At 39.5% G+C, this 20830-nt stretch overlaps 1 protein-coding gene across 17 annotated transcripts in view; it reads right to left on the minus strand.

The window, feature by feature from the left end:
• LOC143024900 (E3 ubiquitin-protein ligase RNF170-like) overlaps positions 1–20830 on the minus strand; it is a 45581-nt gene that overhangs the window by 13096 nt on the left and 11655 nt on the right. For 7 of the 17 annotated variants that reach the window (XM_076184309.1, XM_076184314.1, XM_076184317.1 and 4 more), the window contains 3 exons: positions 10978–11054; positions 10701–10793; positions 4890–4963 (listed from right to left, as the gene is read on the minus strand). In XM_076184309.1, the coding sequence (XP_076040424.1) occupies positions 4890–4963; positions 10701–10793; positions 10978–11054 (244 nt within the window). Of the gene's footprint in view, positions 1–4889; positions 4964–10700; positions 10794–10977; positions 11055–11148; positions 11173–18206; positions 18354–20830 lie in introns of those variants that run through there. The other 10 variants (XM_076184311.1, XM_076184320.1, XM_076184307.1 and 7 more) reach the window with 4 other exon arrangements.

A 20830-nucleotide genomic window follows, 5' to 3' on the forward strand; every position in this document is an offset into this window, starting at 1 on the left:
GTGCTGTATCTTGCAACACTGCCTCTGACCCAGGGCAGTGGGCGAGATGCAGGGATGACCCGTCATCCAGGAGGTGCCAAGATAAGAGGGAGGGTGGAGGGGAGTGGAGTGTATTTAGGGATGGAATGGGTGGGAATGGTTTTTATGCCTTTTTCTTTTTGGCTACCTCCCTTGTAAGGGGGAAAAAGCCTTTGGTATATGTATGTATGTATGTTATCAACCTTATTATGGACAAATATGTCTACAAGTTTTACCAGTGTAATCCACTGTAAATGCTGATGATGTAGGGGTTTCATTATTTACATGGAGGTCTTTAATTGTGGTTGTGGAATGATATGAATTGTATTGTACGATATCTAAGGTGAAAAGTTTGGTAAGCTCTGACCCTTTTTGTTATGATTTACTCCTATAATTATCATAAACTGTCATACTTTTAAATTTCATATAACTTGTGGTTACCAATGGCATCAACCCTACAGACCACCTGCGTAGAGCTGATGGCCAGGGGTGGTTGCTGCCGTTTGGCCCCCAACTCTTGGGGTTGGGGGGTGGTCCCACGATGTAGACGCTGCAGCTCCAGGACCTATAATTTGTAGTTATATAACACATTGGACCACAAGGTATACACGCACTCACGAACATTGCAAACTACAGCTATTCACACAACACTATACCTGACATCTGGAAACATGGTAAAATAATCACCATTCCAAAACCGAACAAAGACCCAATAACCCCAACATTGCACCGCCCAATCACACTTCTCTGCACCCCCTCTAAAGTCATTGAACGCCTAATACTTAAACTTGTCACACCACATATTCCCCTTGCTGACTCACAACACGGTTTTAGGCCACTACACTCCACAAACACTCTTCTGACAAACCTCACACAAAGAATTTTAGATGGCATCAATTCAGATAGGCCCCACCACAGAACACTTCTTATAACATTGGACATTAGTAAAGCTTTTGATGCTATCCCCTGCCACAACCTAACAAATAAAATATATAACACAGACATGCACAATAACACCAAAAGATGGCTGGCCAATTATCTGGCAGGTAGGAATGCTTACGTGTCATATAATGGCCAATCATCGCACATCAGAAACATTAAGAACGGAGTACCACAGGGCTCAGTTCTATCCCCCACATTATTTAATCTATACATGCATGACTTACCCACGCCAGACACCTCAGAAATACAAATCTCTTCCTACGCAGACGACATAACAATCACATGCACACATCGTAACACAGACAAAGCTGAAGAAATAATCCAGCCATACCTTGACACACTCAACACATGGTTCATCACAAACAGACTCAAAATAGCTCCAACCAAATCTACAGCAACACTTCTCACCAACTGGACAAAAGAACACAAATACATACCTCATCTCTACATCAACAACATTCTAATACCACACACAAACACACCGAAAATTCTTGGTGTAACATACGATACATCCATGTCTTTCAAACAACACATCACAAACATAAAAAACAAATGCACACCCAGACTTAACGCACTTAAGTCAATCACTGGAACAACATTTGGACAAAACAAAGAAACTAATATAACAATATACAAACAATGCATACGCTCAGTGTTGAATTATGCGAGTCCTGCATGGGCTCCTAATCTCAGTGAGACACACCACAACACCCTTCAAATCATACAAAACAAAGCCATAAAAACAATTACAGGCTGCACAAATACAACACCTACAGACCATTTACACCATGAAACAAAAGTCCTCAAAGTCAAGGACCACCTCGACATGAGAGGCACACAAACACTTGCCGCAGCCACCACAAACACATCACACCCGCTACACTACATAGCAGAACACCCACACACACCAAGAAACATTAAAACAACACCCAAAGACCTTTATCACGCACAGATACTCTCTTCTCTTCCTCCACAACCACCAAATACCAGCCTCCGGAAACATATTCATAATCATATCACTCACCGCTCCATTAACACACTGAAAGACAACACACTGCTGCATGCCAGACCCCCTGATATCCACCCTTCTGAATCTTCTCTCCCACGAAAGGACAGAGTCCACTTGGCCAGACTGCGGTGCGGTCACCACCCAGCACTTCTAAGCTACCAGAAGAGGCTGGATGACTGCATTGTGAACAGCTGCCCAGGATGTAACACTTCACCCCATACCATACAACACATAATGGAAGACTGCATTATACACAATCATGCACGCAAACAACACAACATACGCTCTATAAAGGATTTGTGGGAAAACCCAGTTTCGGCTATGGCATTCCTTGGGGAGACGGGACTGCTCGGACAGACAGTCTAGGGAACGACAACAACAACAACAACAACCCTACAGACCCTCCCCTCACACATGAGAAGCAAGAACCACACTATTATGATTGTGTTTAGGTCACCATCCAGCACTAAGACAGTACCACCACAGAATAACCATAGCTACAGAAAAAAACTGCCCCAAATGGAACAATCACACAGAGAACACAAAACACCACATCTTGCACTGCCCCCAACTCTAGCCTTACCAAAACAATAACATATTTCTTTTTTGAGTGACTTGTGTGCCAATCTGGTGATTCACCAGTTACCTGAGAGCCATGGGTCTCCTGCAAGAGAGACCTGGGGCAATGGACTGATCTCTCTAAACCCTTCAGTATCAGGCCCCACCTTCAGTTGAAGAAAATCAATGGCACTGGCCTGAACAAAAACAAAACCACCAAACACCCACCTCCAGAAACATATCCATAATCATATCTCTCACTGCTCCACCAATAAACTGAAAGACAACATACTGCTGTATGCCAGAGCCCTTGATATCCATCTCTCTGAAATCTCTCTCCCCCATATAGCCACCATCCAGCCATCCTAAATTACCAGAAGAGGCTGAGTGACTGCACCACACATAACTGTCCAGGATGTAACACTTTACCCCATACAACACATTATGAAAGACTGCATTGTATGTACATGATTATACACACCAACAACACAATATCTACAAGGGAGTTGTAACCCTGTTCCAGCCATGGCATTCCTCAGGGAGATGGGACTGCTCAGCCAAACATTCTTGAGAATAACAACAACAAAATCTGTAGAATCATCATCATAGTAAAAGGGTTAAGTACCACTGTACAGGGTTGGGTCCAAGCACAGGCAACTGTAAGTCCAAGTACCTGGATATTTTTCAAGAAAAAGCACAAGTACAGTAATTTTGTTATGTTTGTCCAAGTTCAAGTATTTAAAATAACATGAGTACATTTACCCGATAGTATCATCACAAAGTTCGCTTGAATCTAAATACAATGTACTTGTTTGTATTTGAATGTACTTGGTATTTTTCAAGTATTTTGGGTCTAAGAACAAGTACAATTACATGAAACTCTACATTTAAGTCCAAGTACAAGTAGTACATAAACCTAACCCTGGCCTGTACAAGTACATAAAAATTTGTACTTGAGTCCAAGTACAAGGTACTTGGATCCAACCCTGCTACTGTAGCTTGAATATATAAACGTAACAACCCATTACTTTGATGAAAAAAAGTACATTCTACATTGAATCTGACTTTAAAAAAGATCCAAAACTAATATATAAGATTTCAGATACTCAAATATTCTTCTATAATGCAATATTTGGCTAAAGATGAGTATTTTTGGGGGTTACTGAATGCATATAAATGGGTCAGTAGAAAAGCTTTGAGACGTGTGTTGTGGATGTATGGAACTGGAAGAAGTCTGTTAAAGGTGGTCAAATCTTTTTACATGAGTAGTACGGCATAGGCAATGGTAAGGAATCAAGAGGGTGAATGGTTTGAGGTGAATGTGGTGCTGCATTAAGGTTGTATGATACTGCTGTAGTTGTTTAATGTGTATGATGGAAAGGGAAGTTAACACTCAAATGCTATGCAGAGTTTTGGAGTTGTGGAGTAAAAGCTCAAGAAATATGGAAAGTCAACCAGTTGTTGTTTGTGGATGACAATGCACTTGTGGTTGATTCAATCAATCGATCAATTGCTGCTTCAAGTTTCACTAAATGGAAAACACGCAGCCCCAGAGTGGCTGGCATTGGTCCTCAGAACCTTTAACAGATCTCTCTGGGAAGAAACTTCAGACTGCTGTCTGTACCAATGTGGGACTGTTTTTCATTTCACCAGCTTTAAGTGGTAGGAAGACACCAGTCACCAGTTGCCAACAGCAGCCTCCATTGTTACACATGGGATATGGTTTAACATCACAAACTACCCCCTATTGGAAGGCTAGGATGGTGCCCCTCACAGAGTACTTTGTAGCATGGAATTTAATGAACCATGCCCTTGGTTCAACTTCACCAGTGGCAGGATTCAACCCGGCATCCCTTCGACCTTCGCCACAAGTAACAACACCCTAACCAGCTCAGCCAGCGAGCTTGTGAACAAATGTAAGAAATACAGTTGAAGTTAAGAGAGAGATCTTGGGCCCAGTCCAGAGAATGAGTGTCAACTCCTCAGGGCTCCACCTCCTGATGAAGGTGAGGGAGCTGACAGGTTTTGAAAATGGGCAGCTTTGCTGTCCATCTTACAGGATTACCACATGCAGGTACTCGTCATTGGTTTCTTGTGGCCAATTCTGAGAAAATAAAATAGCTAATGACTGCATTTGGAAGGGTGTATGATAGAAGAAAGGTAAAAAAGTGCTATATAAGTAGTGATGAGAGGTACAAAGAATAATGATGATGGCAAGTTGTATATACACTCTTCACAGCCACTTCATTTTGCTAGTCTTTTCTCATTCATTCACTCCATATGCCCGAGTGTCCCAGTAATAACAATAGTATATATTTAGCAATATATTCCATATACAACAAAAAACTAGAAAAGTAATTACATTCTGCCTGCAGTAGGGGCATGGCATAGGAGATGTTGTGAAGTTCCTCTGCCAGTTCATGTTGAAACACTCAGCTGTAATGAATAAAGCAGTCTAGAGAATATGCATGGCTGGTGTTGTAAACAATGCAAACACTATTTCTCACTTGCTTCACACCAACCAAGAGCTGTGCTGCTGTCATTAACCTTTCTTGTGTACATATGTATTGTATTTATGTTTTGAATTTATTGAAACATGAGGGGATGGGGAGAAGGATCACCTTGTAAGTGAAGCGCCCTTGCTGTGGATCTGCCGTGTCTTGCTGCATTGCTTCTGACCTGGGCAGTGGGCAGGAGACAGAGATGATCCTTCATCCACAAGGAGCCAAAACAAGAGGAAAACAAGGGTGGTGGATAGGAGTGGAATGGATGGGAGTGGGTGCCTGCTTTGACTTGGCTACCTTCCTTATATGGAGAAAGAAGTCCTTGGTGTATAGAGAGATTTATAGAATTATTGAAACAGTAAATGTTGTGTTATGTTTTTTGTCCAACTCACATTAAACTGGTAAAGAAACGGTAAATAGTTAGGCTTCTGTGTGGAGCAAAGCAATTATTTGAGATTTTGTTACCTATCTCTGGAGGAGCCAAGAAAAAAGTAAGGAAGGGAGGGGTGGTGGATGGGAGTTGAGTGTGTGGGGATGAAATGGGTGAGAGTGGAATTATGCCTTTTGCATGTTGTTATGGCAAAGTAGCATGCAGTTGATACTTTAGGGTCTATATGGGGTGTCCCTATGGACCAGAGCCACACATCATTTTGTCTGTGATAGAGGAGGACTCTGCTCACAGAGAAATGATGAAACTTTTATTATACTGTACTGCTACTGTCCCTCCGTTATGCTGTCCATCCAACCCCTTGTTGCTGTCCTGTACCATATCTCTGAATTTCATTTCCTTGTTTGCCTACCCTGTGGTGGGAGAAAAGAATGCTGCCACCAGGTATTACCACTTGGATCATAAGAGTTGAGAAAAACAGGATGGGGATTGGGACCAGGCATCCTTCTCCCTGTAGCCCCACAGGGGACATTCCTAAAAAAAGTAAAGGCATAAGAGGATCTAGGAGTTTTCCAACCAGCACCCTAAGGTTTGGGTCTTTTAATGTGCATGGATGTGGTACAGATGAGAGTAAAAAGGAAGAGATAGGTAGTATGTTTGTGAGAAGAAAGATGGATGTGTTGGCTTTGAGTGAAACTAAGTTGAGAGGGAAGGGCGAGTGTGAGTTGGGAGTGTTGTTAGGAGGTTATCAGGAGTGAAGAGAGGGCGAGGGAGAGAAGGTATGGCTATATTAGTAAATGAAGAGATAGGTAAACGTGTAATGTAGTAGAGGGAGGTTTCTTCAAGGATAATGTGGATGAAGGTGTAACTGGGAAAGGAGATGTGGGTTTTTGTAAGTGCATATGGGCCTGGTAGGGAGAAGAGTGTAGAGGGTAGGAAATGAACCAATTGACAAAGTGGTTGGGAAATGTGGAGTTCCAGGAAAGAATCGTAGTGGAGAGTTGATGGTGATGTGTCTAGAGAGTTGATGATAGCAAATACAGTGTTTTGGAAGAAAGTCAAGCATAAGTATACATGGGAAAGGGTGATGGATGGAAGGGTGGTAGATAGAGCATTAATGGACTATGTAGTGGTAGATAGGAGTATAATAGGAGGAGTTAAAGATGTACATGTTCTACAGGGAAAGTGGGGGAATATCAGATCATTTTTTGGTGGAAGGTAAGTTGAGAGTGGAGGATAGATGTATAAAGAGGAAAAGGACAAAAGGTAGGGAGATGCTTAGAGTGAACTCTTTGAATGAGAAGGAAAAGGAGAAGGAGTACAAGAAGAAGCTGAGAGAGGAGTGGGAGAGAGTGAAGGATAGAGTAGAACTAGGAGTGGAGGAGGAATCGGGATAGTTCAAGGAGGGAGTCACAAAGTGTGCAAAGATGGTGTGTGGAACAAGAAGGACAGGAGGAAATAGAAGGGTAGTGAGTGGTGGGATGAGGAAATAAAGAAGGTTGTAGAAGAGAAGAAGTGAGCTTTCACAGCTTGGTTACAAAATAGGAAGAGGGAGTCATATGAGAGGTACAAAGAAAAGTGAAGTAAAGCACAAGGTAAAGGAGCCAAAGAGGAGAGCAGATGTGAAATGGGGTAAGAGTATGAAAGAAAAATTTGAAAGTAATAAAAAGATGTTTTGGAAAGAAATTAAGAGAGGAAGAGGAGGAGAATCAAGTAGAGAAGAAAAGGTAAAAGGTGCAGATGGGGAGATGATAATGGAAGAGAGGGCAGTACGAGGAAGATGGGCAGAGTATTTATGGAGTTGCTAAATGTGAAGGAGGATAGGGAGGGAACGATAGTTGCAGTGGGAAGTGCTAATAAAATGACCGTGATGAGTGAGGAAAATGAAGGAGAAATAAGGAAGGATGAAGTGAAGGCAGCTGTTAAGATTATGGGAGCAGGTAAGGCACCTGGTCTGGATGGATGCCATGCAGAATGTCTAAAAAAAGGAGGTATAGTGATGGTAGACTGGCTGGTGAGGTTATTTAATGATTGTTGGAGAGAGGGTAGAGTGTCGGAGGACTGGAGGAGGGCCTGTACAGTTCCATTCTACAAGGGAAAAGGGGACAAGTGTGAGTGTAGTAGTTTCAGAGGGACTAACTTGTTAAGTGTAGTTGGGAAAGCTTATGGGAGGATCTTGATTGAGAGAATTAGGAGAGGAACAGAGGGAGTTATTGGTGAGGAACATTGTGGATTTAGGACAGGTAGAGGTTGCATAGATCAGATTTTTGTGGTAAGACAGATATGTGAGAAAGCTATAGGAAAAAATAAGGATGTTTTTTGGGCTTTTATGGATCTGGAAAAGGCTTATGACAGGGTAGACAGGAAGGCACTGTGGGAGGTTTTGCAGATATATGGAATATGAGGAAAGCTTTTAGGAGCTGTCAGGAGTCTTTACGATAGTAGTAGAGCATGTGTCAGGATTAGAAATGGTGAAAGTGAGTGGTTCAAGGTAAAGGTGGGACTTCGTCAGGGATGTGTTATGTCGCCCTGGCTGTTCAACTTATACATGGATGGGGTGGTGCGAGAGGTAAATGCAAGGGTGGTGGGTCAGGGATTGGAGATGGTTAAAGAAAATGAAGAAAAGTGGGAGGTGACCCAGCTGTTGTTTGTGGACAACACTTTGCTTGTAGCAAGATCAGAGGAGGGATTGAGGAAGTTGGTGACAGAGTTTGGGAGTGTGAAAGAAGAAAGTTGAAGATAAATGTGGGTAAAAGTAAGGTGATGAGATGTACAAGGGGTGAAAGTGGCAGCAGACTGGAAGTGAGCATTAAGGGAGAGTGACTGGAGAAAGTGGATAGTTTTAGGTACTTGGGTGCAAATGTGGCAGGAAAGGGAGGAGTGGAGGTGGAGGTAGAATGTAGATTGAGAGAAGCGAGTAAATGCCTTGGTGGATTAAAAAGTGTAATGAGAAATAGACATTTGGGAATGGAGGTTAAGAGGAGATTGTATGAAGGAATGATTGTGCCAACAACACTGTATGGGGCAGAAACATAAGAGAGGAAGAAAGAAGGAGTTTGAATGTGTTTGAGATGAGGTGTCTGAGAAGTATGATAGGGGTTACTAGGCTGGATAGAGTGAGAAATGAGGAGGTGAGGAGGAGAACAGGGGTGGTAAGGGAGTTGGGAGATAGGGTGGATGAAAGAGTATTGGGGTGGTTTAGACACATGGAAAGAATGAGTGAAGAAAGACTAGTAAAAGAGGTATGGAAGGCACATGTGGAGGGAGTGAACATGAGGGGGCGACCTAGGACGAGATGGATGGATGGGGTGAAAGGGGCTTTGGGGAAGAGGGGAATGTCTGTTGAGGAAGGACGGGAGAGGACAGAAGACAGGGGTGAATGGAGAATGGTTGTATATGGATGATGTTGTGATGCATGAGGTGGAATGGGTGGGGGGATGGGGGGTGAGGTAGTATGTGCGAGAAAAAATTGACGCAGCCCGAAGGGATTTCTCCCCGTCTTCTTTTCTGCATAAGGGGATGGAGAGGGGGTCACTGATTTAATACTGTGGATGTGCTGTGCCTTGCTGTAGATGTGCTGTGTCTTGCAACACTGCTTCTGACCCAGGGCAGGGCACAAGATACAGGAATGACCCATCATCCAGGAGGTGCCAAGATAAGAGGGAGGGTAGAGGGTGGAAGGGAGTGGAGTGTATTGGGGATGGAATGGGTGGGAATGATTTTATATATATATATATATATATATATATATATATATATATATATACAGTGGCCGCGAAAAGTTTGGGCGCGTAATTAACGAGACACAAATGTAAACACTTGTGACATTTAAATAATCATTTAAAGACCTATAAATGGCTTATTACATACCTTATTTACCAAGCGATTTTCCTTTAAGCTTTATGACCTTCTCCAAACGTGCCGGGATGCATCTTGCCAGGTTTTGTACGTGTTGAGGAATAATATTATCCCAAATATCCTGTATTTCTGTTTTTAGCTTAGCTACAGTGGAGACGTCACGATCTTGAAGCTGTTTTTTAATTATATGCCATACGTGCTCAATGGGATTTAGGTCTGGAGAATTTCCAGGCCATTTTTTTGAAGTAATCAACACCACAGTCTTCTAACCATTGGGTAACAGACCGAGCTGTGTGAGCAGGAGCTCCGTCCTGCATAAACCAACTAGCATTGCACTTTTCAAAACTTTCAGGCAGGTTATCACACAATAACTCGAAATAAGTGTGCTGATTTACACTCTCATTTTGTGCAAGAAACACTAAATTGCCAACTCCACCAAATGCAAAGCATCCCCATACCATAACACTTGCAGCATGTTTCACCACTTTAGCTGTATAGCGAGGGTCATTAGGGTCAGACCCCCTGGGGCGCCTCACACGCTTCGACCTGCAGCCCGACGACACCACAAATGTTGACTCATCACTCCACAATACTCGTTCCCAGTCTTCTAAGGACCAGTCCTTATATTTCTTGCAAAATGCTATGCGATCACGTATGTTTTTTGCACTTAGGAGGGGAAGAACTTTAGCACAGCAACTACGGTATTGTAAATCTTTGGCTAAATGATCAGAAATACATCTTACAGACACATCATGCAGCAGTGCAGGGTTATTTTCTTTCAGTTTTCGAGCTGTGAGCGTTGGATCTTTATCTAACTGCCTCCTAATAACCGTAGAAGTACGATTTGATATCTTCCTTGGCCGACCAGAGCGATGCTTTGGAGTAGGAATGATGTCACTTCCTCCGTCTCGAAATTTCTTGGTCCACTTTTGCACTTGACGCACTCCAATTCCCACACGAGTAGCAATATCTTTACACTTATAACCCTCCTTATAGAGGGTTATGATTGTAACAACTGTGTCTCTTTCCAGCTCTTTACCACTTCCCATTACGGAGATATCAAGGCACAAAAACAGAGACCACCGCAAAAAAAAGACTACTCCCCGTGAGAGATGTTTAGAAACTGACTCCACGTGACATCGAGTGCGCCTAAACAGAGTTGCCAAGTAGTGCGTATTGTCTCGGCTAAATACGGGTACAAACACTAGCATTAAAAAATAGCAAAAAGTGTGGGCGGAAAGTTGTATTTTTCGCATGTTTTGAGTTTAGCGGAAAGTTTGGCCGACTATATTTTTGCGCCCAAACTTTTCGTGGCCACTGTATATATATATATATTATATATATATATATATATATATATATATATATATATATATATATGCACATATAGAAAAACAAGTACTTTTACAAAATTACTCCTTACCGCAATAAAGATGGCCACAATTGGTTTCCACCCCATACTTGAGGCGCTCCATGCATATTGGGCATTCTTCATGAGTTGTATCACGAACCATTGCTATCGAGAATAAATCAAGAAATCATCAAACATATATACATGCACTGTATTGGCAATAATTTGTGCATGCAATCAAACTAAATATCAAAACCAAAACCAAGACAGATATGCAAACATAAAAGACACTAGCTGCTGAATATTTCATGTTATGACAATTCTTAGAATTACAACAAAAAACACATACAGGGATTCATACTTTCTTGCACTGGTTGTCTCTGATAGACAAATTGTGGTAATCTTAGAATTCGTGACAGGAGAAACCTAGAAAAACAATTCAAACATTTAATTACATGAAGATTAATCAATTAACTCTAATCAAAAGAAACTTCAACATCTTAAAGTTCTTAACACTTACCATACCAGACTCTCATTTAGCTGTATGCTACACCTTCAGTAATAAAGGCATCTATTTCAGTTAATTTATGAATTCATATTTCATCCAAGCTGAAACTGTATGGGACAGAGGCTTAGAATTTATGGGAGGCAGAAAGGAGAAATTTAAATGTGTTTGAGTTGAAGTGTTCAAGAAGTTTGGTAAGGGTTACAAGGATGGATAAAATGAGAAATAAGGAGGTGAGATGGAAAGCACAGGTGGAAAGATAGCTGGCAGATAGGGCTGACTAAAAAAAGATTAAAGAAAAAATGGCAAAAAGAGCATGGAAGGCAGAGATGGATGAAGTGAACTTGAGAGGAACACCAAGGAGGAGATGGATGGATGAAATGAAGAGGTCCCTGAGTAAAAGGGGAATGTCTATTTCAACAGGGAAGGGAGAAGACAAAAGATAGGTGTGAGTGGAGGACAGTTATGAATGAAGTGTAAAATGACATGGTACAAAGGGATTTCCCCCTCATCTTCTCTATTTTCACCGAAGGGGATGAGAGGAGAGGGTCTCCATGTAAATGAAGTTGCTGGCCTTGCTGTGGATGTGCTGTGTCTTGCTGCATTACTTCTGACCCAGGCAGTGTGTGGAAGACAAGGATGACCCTTCACCCACAAGGAGCTACGGTAAAAGGGAAACAAATAGGTGGTGAATGGAAGTGGGGTGGGGGGATATGCATACCTTAACTTGCTACCTCCCTTAAAAAGGAGAAGAAACCACTTGGTATATACAGTAAGTCCTCATTATACGGTACATATGCGTTCCTGAAAATCTTACCGCAAATTGAAATTACCATATACCGAACCCATTATAACATGTAATAATAAGATATGGCAGACGTACCTTCTTCCTGCTCTTTCCTCTTCAAAACATCTAGCAGGTACCGTATCTGTGAATTTTTCTTACCGTAAATAGAATCGTGGGTAGTAACTACCAAATAGTGTAACTGTGAATTTACTGGATAAAGAATTACCGTATAAGGAGGAATCACTATATATAGATTTATATTCTGTTAGATGAACAAATTGTGTATGTACCAAAGGCCCTTTACTCCTCATGATAAAGGGATGGCTGAGTCAAAACACAAGTCCACATCATAAATAAAATCCATTTTTTTACCACTCCTATCTTAGCACCTAGGTGATGATGTGTCAGTCTGTCCCCTGCCAAACTGCTTGTTCCAAAAGTAATGCAGTTAGGTACAGCTTTACCAAAGTTGTGTCCAATATTACATGGCAACCCCCCAACCTCTTCATCCATTCAATTATAAAACAGATGAAAAGAACATCTTTTTAGTCTGCATCATCCCTTCATTCATTTATGAGCTCCCTCCACTCACACCTAATTTTTACACTGCATCTTCCCAGCAAAAGAGACATGTACATATATAGCCTCATTCACCCCATCCATCATTCTTAGTCTTACTCTTAAATTTACTCCATCCCTTTCTACTTCTCACACTCTATTTACTAGTCTTTTTTTCATACAGTACATTCTTTCCATTTGCCCAAACCACATCAGCACTCTATTGTACCCTAAATGACAACTTTCTTCCTACCCCCATTCTCTATCCATTCCACCTTACATATTTCTCACACACTTTATCTCAAAAACATTTAGTCTCTTTTGGCCTCCCTTATATTCCTCATCTCTGCTCCATACAGTACTGTGTGTATGATCATTCCTTCATAAAACCTTCTCTCTATATCTGTCCCCAAGTACCTATTTCTTATTATATTTTTCATTCCACCCAGACATTTACTTGCTTCTTGTACCCTATAATTCATATCCATATCTACTACATTCAAAACTATATGTGAACCCAAGATTGTCTCCAAGCTTCTCTCCCTTCACACAAGAAAAAGAAATCAAACTTAGAAAGAAGCAAATGGAAAAAAAAAAAAAAAAAAAAAACTGAAACTGAAAAGAATTATTTTTTGGCAGAGTGGTGGACCTGAGGCTGAGAAAATGGTATACTGTATAAGGAAAAAGGAAACAAAGAAGACAGAAAAAGACGAGGAGAAAGGAAATTAAAAATAGCTTATACCAATATAGATGGAATAACTTCAGGAATGAATGAATTAAATGATTATCTGGCCTTAGAAAAACCAGACATAATGGGAATAGTGGAAACTAAATTAAAGTGTACTCTACCACCCAACACTGTGGGACAAGGTTTATACAATTGTTGGATGAAGAATAGAAAGGATAAACAGGGTGGCAGAGTATTAACTGAAGGAGAAAATAATGTAGAATCAATTACGATACAAGTTGAAAGCAAATATATGAAGAGTAGAAAATTTGTAGTGGTGTATGTGCCCCCCAAAACACAGTCCTGGACAGAAAGTGATCATTCCAAAATATTAGAAGATACAAAATACGAATTAACTAATATACTGAAGGACAGAGGAAATATAGTAATTATGGGTGACTTTAATTCAAAAGAAATATGTTGGGAGGAAATGACAGTGAAGGGTGGAGAGGAACTCTGGGGCAACATCCTGCTCAACATGACCATCGAATACACAATGACTCAGTGGATAAGGGAAAATACTAGATACAGAGGTAGTGAAGAACCATCAAGGCTGGATTTAATACTTACAACAGAGCCTGAAATTGTCGACAAAATTGATTACAAAACTCCGATAGGAAAGAGTGACCATGTACTAATAGAATTTGAGTTGAAAGAGCAAATGGATCAAAGCAGAAATGAAAAACATAGAATAGGAAGACTAATGTACAACAAAACAAATTTTGAGAAACTCAAAAAATTCTTTTGCAATGCGAACTGGGAAAAATTCCTAAATAAAGTAACAGGGATGGAAGAGAAATGGAATATACTAAAAGAAAAATAATAATGAGGGAGTGAATAAATACATACCACAACAAAAAAAGGAAAGAACATACATAAAAAGTTGGTACAACAAAAAAAGTAGGAAGGCTATGGATAAAAGAGACAAAGCTTGGAAGAAATGGAAACAAGACAAGAAAACAAGCAAATGGCTAATGTACATCAAACTAAGAAATGATTATATAAAAATACATAGAGATGAAAAGAGAAACTACGAAAAAAAAAATAATAGAAAAATGCAAGGAAGACACAAACTATTTTACAGGTATACAAATGGCAAACTGAAGAATAAACAAGAAATAGAAAAGCTGCGCCAGGGTAAATACGAATATACAGAAGTACTGGAAATGGCTGAAATTATGAACCTCTTCAAATCAGTATTCACAATAGAAAACTCAACTAACTGTGAGGAAATAGAGAGATATATCCCCTCATTGAAAGAAATAATTGTAACACAGAAGGAAATCAGCGACCAAATCAAAACCCTTGATGTCAGAAAATTGCATGATCCTGACGGAATTGCAAATTGAATACTGAAAGAATGCATGGAGGAATTAACAGATAAAATACAAAATATAATTAAATTCTTACTTCAAGAAGGAAAGGTGCCACAGGACTAGAAGAATGCAAACACTGCACCGATTTAAAAGGAAGGAAACAAGGTAGACCCATCAAATTACAGACCGGTCTCCCTGACAAGCACAGTAGCAAAAATTTGTGAAAAGGTCATCAAAAATAGATGGATTAAACATTTGGAAGAAAAAACTATACTGAATCCAAATTAATCTGGATTCAGACAAGGATGATCATGTACAACAAACTTGATCTGCTTCTACTCGAGATTAATAGATATAATACAAGAGAGAGATGGCTGGGTAGACTGTGCCTTTCTGGACCTACAAAAGGCATTTGATAAGGTACCACAAAAGAAAGTAATAGGGAAAATAGAGTCAATAGGTGGCATCAGAGGAAAATTATTGGAATGGATGAAAGACTTCCTGACTGGGAGGAAAATGAGAGTAGTAATTAGAGATAAATTCTAAATTGGGAACAAATGATAAGTGGTGTCCCACAGGGATCAGTACTGGCCCCAATCATGTTTGCCATATACATAAATGACATGGATGAAGGAGTAGAGTGTTATATGAATTTCTTTGCAGACGATGCAAAAATACTAAAGAAAGTAAGAATGGAGGAGGATTGCAACTCATTACAACAAGACTTGGACAAGATCTGGAAATGGACTCAAAAGTGACAAGTGAAATTCAATATCAAGAAATGGAATTTGGAAAAAGTAAAAACAGAATATCAAGAAGAAGAGGTAAAAAAAGTAAACTCAGAAAAAGACCTTGAAGTGATGATCAGCAAAGACATGACACCGGACAAACATATTAATAAAATAGTCAGAGAAACCTACAATTTATTGAGGTCAATAAAAGTGGCATTTGTCTATATGGATGAGGAAATTATCTAAAATATTTCAACTACACAAATAAAACCAAAACTTGAGTACACAGCAACACTATTGGCACCCAGTACCAAAAAAAAAAAAAAAAAAAAAAAAAATTAGAAAGAATACAAAGAGCAACAACAAAACTGGCACCAACTCTTTCCAAAATGACATATGAACAAAGACTGTCCAAATTAGAATTACCAACTCTGGAACAAAGAAGGGAAAGAGGAGACCTACTCTCTATAGAATTATGAAAGGAATGGAAATCTTAGATAAGAATGATTTATTGAAATGAGACAATGGAAAAACAAGAGGACACGAAAAGAAACTCAAAAAAGATAATTACAGAAGAGATCTGAAAAAAATAAATAAATAAATAACTTCCCACAGAGAGTGATAGATACCTGGAACAAATCAGACAAAGAAACAGTGTGTGCAAACACTATTCAAGATTTTAAGAAAAAACTTGATCCTGAAAGATACAAAGATGGGTCACCACGAGCATAGCTCCCTTCCAATATAATACAACTAGGTAAATACTCAGTCAACCTGCTACCATCACTTTAATTGGATATAATTGTCTTTGTTTATGAACTCCTTTTCCTTGATATTTTTGTATAATATAATTAAGTTTACCCCTTCCCTTTTTACTTACAATGTTCTAAACCCTAATTAGCCTAGTTAGTGCTTTGAACTCTTTCTCTTACAATTATATCATTCTTTTTGTGAAAAATGCCTGCTGCTTATTCAAGATTTGCTCTCACTACTGATACAGACTGTATTGCAGGGAACTTGGCTACTTATAATCAACCACGGGCTAGGAAAGGGCAAGTGATTTGTTTTTTTAGGTGTGATAAAGAGTTCAACAATTAGGTAATACCGTACCAAGAACCAAATAAAACAGAATAAAAAAGTATCTTATTTCTTGGGGCTTCAGCTTAATTACAACTTGCATGGGTTTTGTTCTTCTATATATTTACTAAAGCTACTGTTAAACCATTCTAATTCAGTTACAGGAAATCCATCTTTACTCAACAGGTTAAAATCTACCTCAGTTTACCTGATCATTTATGTCATCCAATACATTTATTTGAGCTGTCATTACATGAGGAATCAATGAGTACCTACAAGCAATGATCCTCTGAGATGGACATTAGAGAAATTCATCTCCCTGCTACTCATCTTCAAAACCTGTCCACATCCATATATCCACATTTTCACACAAGGAGAGCTGACAACCAGCAACTGCTTCCCTCCCCCTACTACTATAAACTAGTAACAGAATCAGTCCCACACTATATCTACACTAATAGTGAATGATTTTGAAGTCTTCACACCCAAAAAGATGAGCAATTTCATTAGAAAAACTAATCAATATTGTACATATATACATATACCAAGGCTTTTTCCCTTTTACTAGGGAGGTAGCCAAAAAGGAAAAGGCATAAAATATTCCCACCCATTCCATCCCTGAAAACACTCCACACCCCTCCACCCTCCCTCCCATCTTAGCACCTCCTAGATGACGGGTCATCCCTGCACCCTGTCCACTGCCCTGGGTCAGCAGCAGTGTTGCAAGACACAGCACATCCACAGCAAGGCCGCTTCATTAAATCGGCGACCCCCCTCTCCGTCCCCCCATATAAAGGAGAGGACGGGGAGAAATCCCTTCAGACTGTGTCAAAATTTTGCTCACACACACTACCTCATCCCCCATCCCCCCCGTCCATTCCACCTCATGCATCACAACATCTTCCATATACAACCATTCTCCATTCACCCCTGTCTTCTGTCCTTCCTCAACAGACATTCCCCTCTTCCCCAAAGCCCCCTTCACCCCATCCATCCATCTCATCCTAGGACGTCCCCTCATGTTCACTCCCTCCACATCTGCCTTCCATACCTCCTTTACTAGTCTTTCTTCACTCATTCTTTCAAGTTGGATATTCTGCCATGCAGCAACCAAACTAGTCCCTCGTCTGGCAGACACCATATGAGGAAAGACTAAAGGTACTGGGTCTGCCAACTTTGAAAGATCTAAGAGAAAGAGGTGACATGATTACAGTGTTCGGGTCACTAAAGGGGGTAGATTGCATTGATAGAGATCTCCTGATTAAAGATGGGAGAGCTTCAAGAGGTCATGAAAGTAAATTAAGAGAGACCACAAGTCAAAGGGATGTGAAGAAATACAGTTTTCCATATAGATGTATAAATACGAGACAGGACCCAATGAGTGTTGCTCTTTTCCTGTATACTACAATTAGGTAAATACAATTATGTAAATACAGTGTTGCTCCTTTCATGTTTGCTATGATTAGGTAAATGCAACACAAACAAAAATCCAATATTTATTTGCAAAGAGATCTATGGAAGACCTGAGGACAACTCCTAGATACTGGGACTGTGGGGCTACAGGTTTCTAATCAATAAAAATCTAAGTGATAGTTATTGTCATCAGATGATTTTATTCTGTTCTGCAAAACCCTCCATCACCCAACATTCAAAGAACCACTGACAATGCAAGGGTAATCTATGGTACCTGGGAGAGACTTTACAGAGTAGTAATCTACTGACTGGTCAAATAGGAGCACATGCAAATCACATAGGTGCTACATACCCTTACTTAGATCCTTTATATTTTCTCTGGCAAATATTAAAACTACATAACAGTGTATCACAAAATTTTGCTATATCATGCTTTAAGCAAAACAATGGCATATTGGACTTACCCAAACAGTACTGCCATGAAAATTGACATGCCCAATGCAAAAGTAAAGAATGTGCTGCCAAACATCGTGAAATAGGGTCCCACAACTCTGACCAGTCTGAGATTATATTCTGTCACGTGTTATGCAACCGCTTTTTATTTCCATATCCTGAGAGATGCAATGTATTAGTATTATGAGAAAAGGAATGACAAAGTTTATTCTGAATTAAAAAGAGGATGGACAATGACTTCTGAAGATTTTTTAGAATTGGGAAGAGGATGAAATGAGAACTATTCAAGATCATAACAAAGTAGTCTACTTTTATACAACATGCCTTGGTACAAGTGGTTGCCTATGCCAAAAAGTAAAAATGTTCTGCATTTTCTAAATACATCTCTTCAAATGAAAACAAATGTCTAGTAAGGACATTACTACAAATGAGATGCTGAGGTATTTAATCAGTGGCATCCCTGCAGCTAAATAAAATCATATAAGTCATAATTAAGTAAGTAAAATTTGTCAATAAGTGAATGGGTATGGAACTATAAGTCACATAAGATCACAGTGAGTGCTACAGGAAGAAATAAAAATTATGAAGAAGTGATATGAAAAAATAAAATCCAAGACCCACATAAACAATACTAAAAAATATCACCTGGATCTATACATATTTAAACACATGAATATAGTGAAGATATATATGACCCACTATCTTACATCTACTGTAATTTGAAATACACAGTGACAGTCATATAAAATAAATAACAGGTGAGACTTGTAAGATGCTGTGCTAGTTCACTGCAAGGAACAGATCATAATGAAGAAAATCATTGGAGGACTAATTCATCCCAGATTGGAGTATGCAACACTGGTGTGGTCACCACACATAAGAAAAAGAGAGAGGATACAAAAGGCAGCAACCAAGATTATCCCAAGTCAAAATTATTGGACATATGAGATGTGATTGAAAAAACTAGGACTTCCTACATTGGAAGAGCAAAGAGAGAAATGAGACATGATAACAATATTTAGATCAGTGAAAGGTATTGATAAATGGACAAAGAGGATTTGCTGGTATAGGATGAATCTTCAAAAAGAGGTCATTGTAAAAAATTGAACAAACACATTTGTTTAAAATATGTTAGGAAGTATAGTATAACTTTCCACATAAAACTGTAAGATTATGAGAGAGGGTGGATGAGAATATAATCCAAGCCACCCTATATAATAGTGGATAAAGCACAAGAAAGAAACCATGATACAGAAACCAAAGTTAACCAAATATTTATTATATACTAATTCTTAATATCCACATTATCAAAATATTTTCATTGAATACAATTAAAATTCTTTGATATCAAGCAGAAAAAAATACAGAAACAGAGTAGAGATGATATGTTCTATGACTAGAATAGTGTAATATCCTAAATTCAATAGCATTGTCAACCATGAAGTACAGCTACATTTCTTGATTTGCCCCTACTTTCTGCTATCCTTCTTAAATCTCTTCTTTACCACCTCTATGATTTCACTCCAGTGAAATATTGTCCCCAAGAATAGAAGTCTTGCTTGTGGACAACAAAATATGAACTTTGAATATAATGTAATCTCAGAAAATGTCAAACTTTTTTACATATAAAGTAGCTGGTTTATATGCTAAAGTTATTTTTTCTTATCATTAATGGTATTCTTTAAATTAATCATGTAACATTTTCCTTTCTTTGGCCATTTTTGAAATGTGGATGGTGATCATTAACAGCTAGGATTAGGTCTGAAGGCTGGAATAATATAGTGATGACATTTGGACAGGAATGATGGAGATCCAGCTATTCCAGTATGTTTTGTGGGGATCTTATCCAATAGTATGGTTAGTGTGAGGATGGGCTTGTGATAGACAAGTGATGGTTGTAGGATATGTCAAATGGTAGTATCAGTGGGTGTGCTTAACCACTTTGGTATGAGGCAAATTCTCGCATGCAGCACTGGCTGCCATATGTACGATTCATCACACTACTCGCAATATAAAATATAAAATCACTGCTGTGTTACTCATTCTCTTTTACCCCATCTGGGGTATTGGCTGCATGTTGTTATGGCAAAGTAGCATGCAGTTGATACTTTAGGGTCTATATAGGGCACTCCTATGGACCAGAGCTACACATCATTTTGTCTGTGATAGAGGAGGACTCTGTTCACAGAGAAATGATGAAACTTTTATTATACTGCTACTGTCCCTCGTTATGTTGTCCCCCAACCCCTTGTTGCTGTCCTGTACCATTTCTCTGAATTTCATTTCCTTGTTTCACCTACCCTGTGGTGGGGGGAAAAGAATGCTGCCACCAAGTATTACCACTTGGATCATAAAAGGCGAGAAAAACGGGACAGGGATTGGGACCAGGCATCCTTCTCCCTGTAGCCCCACAGGGGACATTCCTAAAAAAAAGTAAAGGCATAAGAGGATCTAGGAGTTTTCCAACCAGTACCCCAAAGTTTGGGTCTTTCAATGAGCATGGATGTGGTGTAGATGAGAGTAAAAGGGAAGAGATAGGTAGTATGTTTGTGAGAAGAAAGATGGATGTGTTGGCTTTGAGTGAAACTAAGTTGAGAGGGAAGGGCGAGTGTGAGTTTGGGAGTGTTGTTGGGAG

This window comes from Oratosquilla oratoria, chromosome 4 (assembly GCF_046742065.1).
Source record: "Oratosquilla oratoria isolate Oo_2021 chromosome 4, ASM4674206v1, whole genome shotgun sequence".
NCBI classification, from domain to species: Eukaryota; Metazoa; Arthropoda; class Malacostraca; order Stomatopoda; family Squillidae; genus Oratosquilla; species Oratosquilla oratoria.